This window comes from Zeus faber, assembly GCF_960531495.2.
Source record: "Zeus faber genome assembly, chromosome: 9".
In the NCBI taxonomy this organism is placed as follows: Eukaryota; Metazoa; Chordata; class Actinopteri; order Zeiformes; family Zeidae; genus Zeus; species Zeus faber.
The window spans coordinates 30022359-30032029 of NC_137197.1; the positions used below are offsets into that span (position 1 = coordinate 30022359).

The window sequence follows — 9671 nt, forward strand, 5'->3', positions numbered from 1 at the left end:
TGGGGCCCTACCTTGGAGGTCATAGGGGAGGGTGGTGACTGCCCACTTTATCGCTAAACAATTTTTCTACAGTGCTGTACTTCATCTCCTGCTCTACCAGCTTGCGGCTGAGGTACAGCACCGGCCGGTCCACACCCTCGACCTCCTGGGACAAAATGGCTCCAAGCCCCCTGTCCGATGTGTCCGTCTGCAGACAGAAAGAAAGAGCAAAGTGAGGGGTATCTAGTACAGGCTCCCCACAGAGAGCTGCCTTTAATTTGACAAATGCCTGGCACGGCTCTGACCACTGGACCAGATCTAGAGCACCATTTTGAGTTAAGTCGGTCAAGGGGCTGGACAGTACCACAAATTCCGGTGCAAACCTTCTATAGTATCTGGCCAGCCCCAAAAACTGCTTACCGCCTTCTTAGTCTTGAGTCTTGGTGTGTTCACGACCGCGGTGGTCTTATCTACCTGCGGTAGAAGCAGGCCCCCCCCCCAAATGTGGTACCCTAAATACTGTACCTCCCGCCGCCGAACCGTGAACTTCTTTGGTTTGGCGGTGAGCCCCTCAGGGATGCTAGCACTGCATCCACATGCTTCAGATGCCCCTCCCACATATCGCTATAAATAACAACATCTAAATATGCATGCGGACGCAGGACTCTGTCCATCAGTCTCTGAAACACGGGGGCACCAAACCACCCGAACGGAAGCACTCGGATCTGGTAAAGGCCTTGCGACGTGGAGAATGCCGATTTTTTTATTGAACAGCTGGGATAGGGGAATCTGCCAGTAGCCATGGTTAAATCCAGCGTCATGAAAAATTGAGCCGTACCTTACTGGTCAAAAAGCTCGTCGACACAGGGCATTTGGGTAGGCATTGAACTTTGACACCGCATTCAGCTTCCGGTAATCTACGCAGAACCGCACCGACCCATTGGGCTTACCCATTAGAACGATGGGGCTGGACCAATCTTATAGATTCCTCTATTACCCCCATGTCCAGCATGGCCTCTAATTCCACCTGCACTATTTTCCATTTGTTTTCGGGCAGGTGATATGGCCGAGAGCGCACTTTCATTCCTGGGGTCGTTTCCACATGGTGGAGTATGAGGGGTGTACTGCCGTATAGGGTCGCATAGTCCACTAGGACTAACACAAATAGATAGCCCCGAGCACTGCGGTCTAGTTGCCCGATGAGATCCATTGCGATTCTCTCGAATGGAGCCTCGACTAAGGGAAGGGCCCTCAACGGCGCTCTATGAATAGCTGGTGGTTTCACCCGTTGACACTCGGGACAGGCAGCACAGCGCCGCCACACGTCCGCCCAGATGCCCAGCCAATAGAAATGGGCCATTATCCTCTCGAGTGTTCTTGTGTCTGAGGTGACTGGTCGTCGGGTTATAATGAGCCGCCTGGACGACTAAATCCTGATGGCTTTTAGGAACTAACAATTGGGTAACCTCTTCCCCTGACTGAGCGTCACAGTTCACTCAATATAATCTATCCCTAATCACTGAAAAATACGGGTGAATGCACTAACACACTATCGATTTTATCTACCCGCTCAAAGGCCCCATGAAGCGCATCATCCCGCGAAGGTTCCAGAGGCAAGTCCTCCATGGGATGGACTGGGACTTCTAGGGAAGTTCCTACCTGGGGCTCCCCCTCCTCCCTTCTGGTGACCTCCGCGTCACTGCGTGGTCCCTCGACAACTCCCGCGCCAGGTCCAGGCCCCTCGCTGGGCCCCTCTCTGGTTTGGTAGGCACTGGTGTGGGCGTAGGCCTCTGCGTGGTCCTCCATGAGGGCTATGGCGGCCTGGAGAGAGGCTGGTTGGTGGCATCTTAGCCAGCTAGCAGCGCAGGCCGGGAGACTGTCCACGAACTGTTCAGTGGCCACCGCCTCGACGATCTGGTGAGGGGAGCACTCCTTCAGTCCGAGCCCCCGCTGGGCCGCCTCCAGGAGCAGCTGGGTGTGCAGGAACCGACGGCCCGCGGTGTTGGAGGGAAGTGACAGGAGGCTGCCCTGTCCACTGTCTGTCTGACAGCTCGCCTTTCGGCGGAACTCGCCCTGAGCATCTCGTCTCTCAGGCATGCCAATCCTTTCTGCGGGGACAATCAAATTATTCCTTCCTGTTTTGGGATCAGGCGAATCAACAGAGTCCCTCCATTGATTTGCCTGATCCACAGCAGCTAAGCGGCCCCGGGATGGGAGCCTCCACCGGCGGCTTGACCATGCCCCTTGGTCCACCACACTCCCCTTGACATCTGGACATGTAGCTCTTATGGCAGGACTTCCCACCCAACCCAGAATTTAAAAAGTTTGGGCAGCTCTTTGGTTGCTGCTAAAAAAAGTGTAAACACAAAAGACAAACAAATTGAGAGCATATTTCTCAGACTGTATTCTTCCCTAAATCCCAAATTTATAAAACTTCATGCTTTAGTTCTTGAGTGGAGACAATAGAATACTAGCTCCAAAATATTTATGACTTCAAATACTGCTGTGAAAATAACCAATGCTCATCACATTTGTTGTCACACAGTAAGTGTTCAGGGAAACTGACATAACTATCTAATAATTTCAGAGCACAATAGCTGTGTGTTGTCCTTGCACTTTCTGAGACACCTATGTGTAACACTAACTCAATGTGACTTAATCAACCATGCCATTTTCTACAACTCCAACATTTGAAACTTGAACTAGCTACATCATCAACTTAAGCTAGCATTAGCCATTAGCTGCTTACCTTGGACAGGGTCTCTGGAGGAAGCATGCTGTGTTTGCTGAGTGACGACTTGAGCTGAAACATTGACAACGGACGCTGAAGAGTTTTGTAGAGCTTCTTTTATTAAATGAATTGCTTTACGTAGGAGCTCAGGGCTTCTTTTCGACATGGCTAATCCTACACACTACCACGAGGGCTACTGACTGATCGAGGCAGGATGGGTTTACATGCACAGTTTAAATGTTTATTTATTTTTTTTAAATAACCCAATAGAATGTTAGATCCCATATATAGATCTCTATATATAGAAATAAATTATTAAATATGAACACAATTAAATGTGTTACATTTAATTATCTGTTAACATTTCAATCAATTACTGGCACAAATCGTCCTCATAATATACAGTACCGCATATATATCTTGTACTGAGCATGTACTTAATCCTGAAGTATTATTCCATTGAAAGTTAGTTTAGCAGGGAACAGTTATAAATCCTGATAATGCAACAGTCGATCTCCTTGTAACAGAAACTCTAATTCCTAAAATATAATCATCCGACATGGATAGGTTGTCGCTGACAGAATTGAGTCATTACTCATGGAATTATTTTGTATCGATCAACATAAGCCAGAATTCTCTTCCTTACATGTATTACATTACAATACATTTGACAGTCATATTGTGCTCAACCTGAGGTTCATCCCAGGCACGCAGGTTAGTTGCACTTGGTCATGCAATCAATATAACACCTAATTCAGTTTTTTTGCAAATTAGGTCTTAAATGATTGTATTTGGTTGGTTTATCTTTAGGTGTGTTTGGTACGTATTGTAAGATAGTGTTAGGTGGTTTATCCTGTCTATAACTCATAAGATCAGTTCAATTCCTAAATGATTCAGTTTAGTTGCAGTTGGTGGTCATGTTAACAATTCTGTTTCTGCAAATGAGGTCTTGAACACTAGAACAGCATCAGTTCTTAAATTTTAGTAATCAGCCAACAGTGAGCTGTCCTGCGCCAGAGATCCATTGTTCAGACTGATGGATCATCAGCCGCCATCCCCCAAAACAAGTGCAGGATTTACTATTTAGAAAATAAAAATCCAGATTTTATCATGCTCAGTCTCATTGCAACTGAAAGTAAAGAGGAGATGTGCATGAAGTAGGAAACAAAGGAAAACAAATTAATTGAAATGTAAAATAAAGTCTTTCTAGTTGGCACCGGAGCCACGGTCTATAACAGGGATGCAACGTCACCAGGACTCCCTCTTCACAAGGTGGTTGGTCATGTTTTGTGTCACAAGTAGGAAACTAACGAAAAAAAAACCACATTTAAATCTAAAACAGAGGAGAGTACCAACACCTCTCTGGGTGGTGTTTGGTTCTGTCCTCCAGTAGTTTGGGTCGCAAAACATAAGCAAATGTAAAGTATCTGCTTCTCTATGTGCACTATTCAAACGCATGCATTTGCAGGATGCCCGTTTAGGAAAAGTCACAGCAGAATTGGAACAGGGCTCATACTCCAACAAATTTCAACTTGCTATCCCAAATGTGGCTTCATATGGGCAACCACTGTCAAAGTGTTAATGATGGTATTTGGTTTCTAACTACAGGTGTATTGGATCGCTGTATTGTGACACATTGAATTAGATGTTTTACCCTGTCTATATTAGTGAAGTGTCGATCACGAAATAGCCGAGTCCTTAAAGTGAACTATGGGAGCCGGCTCCCATCTGAGAGCCCCCCCCATTTTTTGTAAATTAATAGGAGACAAGGGGATGATTCTGTAACGAATGTGTTATATACACGATCCAGAAACGCCTCGATGCAAATTTACAAACAAATTACATTTCTGAACAGAGTACAAATATTTTTTCATATATATGAATTTTAAATATGTCTGTATAGAGTTGTCATTCTTTTTTAATGATACTATTGCATTAGTAGTGTGTTATACAACTTGGATACAAATGTTTTACATTATTTAAGGTTTTTATACCAAACAATGTAAAATCATGGTATTCTGAAATTGTAAGTCTTTGTATAATTACACGGAACAATTTAAGTGATAGTGTATACACACATACCAGTCATAGGAATGAATAAGATTAGATTCAGCTAACTGTCATTGCACAAGTACTGAGGCAATGAAATGCATTTCACCCTTCCTATTAACTGACAGATCTAGGGGCATTGGGCTCTGTGCTATAGTGGTGCCTGGGGAGCAGTTAGGGGTTAAGTTTCTTGCTCAAGGACACATCAGCATGCTACCAGGAGGAGCTGGGGATTGAACCAGCAATCTTCTGATTGCTAGACGAGCTGCTCTACCCCTGAAACACTGCCCCCCCCTAAATATTGCTATTTGGCTGAAAAGCTAGAGGTGGTACAAAATAGAGCCGTTTGGGAGCCGGCTCTTATTTTTGAGCTGAGCTAAATTATCTGGCTCACGAAAAAGAGGCAGAATTCCAGTCACTAGTCTATATCTCATAAAATGTTAAATTTCTGAATGATTTTCAAGAATATCCTGTGAGATATACTGTGGTGCAACATTTTAAACATTTTGAAGCCTTTATATTTAAGCCTTGAAAATAGATCATCTCAATATTTTTCAGTAACACTTCTCTTTATGAATACACATATACTCTTAACAAACATCACAACAGAATGTGGGAGTGGGAGTACAAGAGGAAGGACCGGGCCTTTCAGATAGTGAATTCTTCTTACATACCCAGGCAAATCTCCCAGTTTCCTTTAGTTAAGAAGAGAAAGCTTAAATGGAGTACTCTGCCGAGCAGGTGAGGCCCACAGAGGACAGATTAAGGTTGTTTCCCCATTGGGCATGACTCACGGTTTAATTTCAGAATAATAGAATTAAAATCATCCTCACTTTACATTGTACTGTCTTCTTAAAAAAGGCATTTAAACATTTGCCTTATAATGTAATTATCAAGTGGGAAGGAATTAATACGGCACAATAAAATATATTTTCATTTCAGATGTACAATAAATATATTCAATTGATTGATTACAGCTATTACAAGAAACTTTGCCATTTGCCTCAAAAGATATTTTAAATCACTTCAGTATGGTATAAGGAGATATGGTAATGATTACCACAGACAAATGATCATGGGTGTCAGAAGTGGGATGGTCAGGGGGACAAACCCAATTGCAGACACACAGTAGGGAATACAACAGGGGTTTATTGAAGAACAGGTAGGGGTCAAAACAAGGGAATGAGGGTCCAGGGAAACCAGCAGCAGACAGGGGATAAGGACTGTGACGAGGAAGACAGGAGAACTCACAACCAGAAGCAGAGGAGTCGGCAGGGAATCAGGCATCAAGAGTCCAGGTTAAAAACAGAGGACCAGGCAGGGCCGTGGACAACGCATGCAGAAACAGGACACAAGAACAAACCGACACTGACCAAGTGAAGAGCACTGGGTTAAGTACAAATGGAGTGAAGAGGAAAGTGGAGACAGGTGGTGTGATACCAGACTGTAGTAGTGACTGGGAACTGAGGTGACATAAAACACAGACAGGGGGAGCCAGAGAGGGACAGAAAGACTGAGTGGGAGACAGGGGGAGCTGGAGTTAGAAAGAGAGCCCTAGTGACAGACAGGGGCAGCAAGGGGGAGGATCATGACAATGGGTATGATAGGCAAAAGGTAACAAGCTTGCTGTTTTTAGTTGTTAAAACAAACTTGTTTAATTTCAGATTCATATAATGAGTGAAGTGAGAGTGATTTTAGAAGAAAATAATATTTCATACATATAATCTTAAACAGTTAGTAAATGTTATTTTCACTGTAAATTCTCTCGACACTGGGCAGGCTGTGATTCCTCTTTAACGTTGCTGCCTTTCACACTTTTTCACACCTGGAAGTTGTCCAGTATTGTATTGAATACAAGCCCTGTTGTTTGTCTTAGACGGTGCCTAATCATAGAAAAGTAATAACTTATTTTTTATCATCCAGCAGACTTTCTTTTCATGAGCTCAATTGTCTGCGGGGCTGCTGCGAAGAGAAAACTTTAGAACAGATTCATTCTATGAACAGTTTTGTATTTGAAATGTCAGACTTAAAGATTCTACCAGAAAGGATAATTTGAAATGCCTTTCTGAACCAGCTGTAAAAGAAAGCATAGATAAAAGGATTGACAGTCGAATTAATATGGCCTACCCACAAAAGCACTTCGATCAACCAAGGTGGAATGGAATAACTAATATAGGGGCCAATAATGTTACAGCAAAAAAAAGGAGTCTTACAAGATAGAAAAAAACCCATGATTATAGCCAGTGTTTTGGTGGCTTTTCTCTGGGACTTTAAAGCCACTTTCCCAGATGTCACACTGCTCGGGTTCTGTAATTTACTGACTTGTTTCTGTGCCACCAGATAGATTTTCAGGTAGATGCTCAGCAAAATAACCCCAGGAAGGTAAAAGGACAGAAGTGATGAGATGCTACTTGATAATCTGCTCTGGAATAAAAAACATCCTCCTTCACATGCAACGTTGTTATAGTAGATCTCCTCAATTCCCATAATATTAAGCTTTAAAAATATCATTCCAAAGCCCACTATGGCTGAGATGCTCCAACTAACAAGAATCATTATCCCTGCAGTGTGAACAGTAATTTTTTGTGGATACAGTAGAGGTTGGCAAACTGCATAATACCGGTCAATGGATATGAAAGAAAGGTTTACAATTGAGGCCGTGCACAACAAGACATCAGAACTCATGGAGATTTTACAGAAGATATCCCCAAGATACCAGCAGGTCTCTACACACCGAATTGTAGTTGGAATCATGACCATTATTCCTAAAAGCAGATCAGATACAGCAAGAGAGAGGGTGAGGTAGTTGGTCGGAGTGTGAAGCTGTTTAAAATGAGCAATTGATACAATGACCAAAAGGTTTCCAAACACTGTGAGGGTGACTGTGGTCCCCAGGATCACATAGAGGGAGATGCGGATTGACATGGGGTAGATTGTCTTTAGACATGAGCTGTTCCTGGACTCATAGCAGAAAGTTGTCTCCATCTGTCTGGGGGGAGAAGGGAGCAATACTTACAACATTAAAGACATTTTTCTATTTTTATGTTTTTCTAAAATACAGTTCAATACAATAACTTTAAAAAGCCATATTTCAGCAGTCAGTTTTCCTGATAACTAATAGTTAATGCAAGAGTGAATTATTTTCTCTAAAGCTTGTTGCTAAATTATACTGATTACCAACTGTTTAAAAAAGTGAGCTAAGGTGAGCAGTGAGCAGCAGTAAAGTGGACTTACCTCTCATCGACAGATAAACACTCACCCAAATATTATCTTAGAGGATGTGCTTTATAAAATGGTACCTCATCTACAACAGTCACCATATGAGAACCCCACTGGGTCAAGAATTCCCTCCTGGCCTTGTGACCAGGAGAGAGTGAACTAACATAGCCTCGGGAGCTAAATTTGGAAAACAGCCCCCGTAGATTATTCCATGCATCCAAAGTTCTAGCATTTGAAAGAAAGTGGTCGATTTAGCATTTTAATCTAAATGAAATTCTAAAAGCTTTGTATTGTAAATTCACTATTCCAACACATAATGGTGACTTGCATGTCAGGATGACTCCTCTTTCACTTTACTCTCCCACTCGTTTTCGAGAATGTCTGGCTGTTGAAGACCGCAATAAATGCTTGGACAAAGTTCTCGTAGCACCTGACACTCCCGGGGTCAAAAGCACATAGACAACAGGAGCCTCAAGTCTAATGAGACAGTATATTTTAAAAAGGGAATAAAACTAATGCAAACTAAAAGGGATGAAGCAGTGTCTTTCCTGGGTTCTGTTAGGGGATATGGTTGCACAGGGAAAAGTCAAAGTTTCAGGGCGTTGACATCATCATACGGAAATTCCTGTATCGGGCCATTTAAAACAGAAGCTGTTCCACCTCATCTCACTCTGGCCCTGCCGCGAATTAGGAGGAAGAAAGTCAGCATTCTCGTGTGTAACGCTTAGGACCTACACCTTTATACTCTTTCGTTCTATAATTGCCTTTTGCCACTAGGGCTAGAAGCATTCAGGCCAGTTTGGCCAGTCTCCTCGTTGCCTCCCAGTTGGCTGGCTCTCCGAGACTTGGTTGAGGTCGCTGTCGGTGTCATGTCTCGATTCCGACTTCCCTGTGCGGTTTTTCCTCCAGCTCCCGGTTCCCTGGGGAGCTATATGTACTTTCCAATACAACGTTAGAGTCTAATTGGCAATCTCGCAGTCTGTGAAAAAGTTGTTTAAGCACTTGACATCAGCAAGACCAAGCAGATTGTGATCGATTTCAGAAAGAGCAGAATGCCACCAATTCCTGTCCACCACCATGAAGAGAGTAACTAAACTACGTAGTCTGCCTAGAAATGTCAAATGGAAATAAGCCCCAAAACAGGTATCACAGGCAAAACCAAAACTGCTTTGAAAAGATCAAGTCTATTTAGTCATATTAACCAACTCAAGTCTTGTGTAGTGCACAACAAAACGAAAAAATTATATATATTTATATATTCATTTTAGGGCTGTCAATCGATGAAAATATTAAATCGCAATTATTTGCATAATTGTTGATAGTTAATCACGATTCATCTCAAATAAATTGCACACTTTTTATCTGACCAAAATGTACCTTAAATAGGATCTTTTTTGTACATTTTAAAAAACAAGGAGTTTAATACTTTTATCAACATGGGAGTCAACTTATCAAATGGTCGCAATTGCAGCACTGCCCCTTACGCCATCTGCGCGGGCGCTCTGTGTCGACTACGCACATTTTTGTATTTTTTTCCATTTTTAGCATAATGTCCACCAAAAAAATCATTGGCAGTGATCTTCTACGGCCGCGATTCACTCATGGATGTAAAAATTTTCCTGCACGAACAACTTTGGGACATTTTATCCGCGGATCTAGAGTGGCCGCCGGAGATTTTGCGTGCCAAAGCTCT

The 9671-nt window shown here is 42.9% G+C and overlaps 1 protein-coding gene across 1 annotated transcript; it reads right to left on the reverse strand.

The window, feature by feature from the left end:
• Nucleotides 1–6748: 6748 nt before the first annotated feature.
• LOC307235401 (trace amine-associated receptor 1-like) lies at nucleotides 6749–7744 on the reverse strand (the record flags this gene model as incomplete). The annotated part of the gene is made up of 1 exon (XM_080007482.1): nucleotides 6749–7744. One exon carries the CDS (start codon nucleotides 7742–7744, stop codon nucleotides 6749–6751), a length of 996 nt encoding a protein of 331 aa, XP_079863608.1.
• Nucleotides 7745–9671: the final 1927 nt, after the last annotated feature.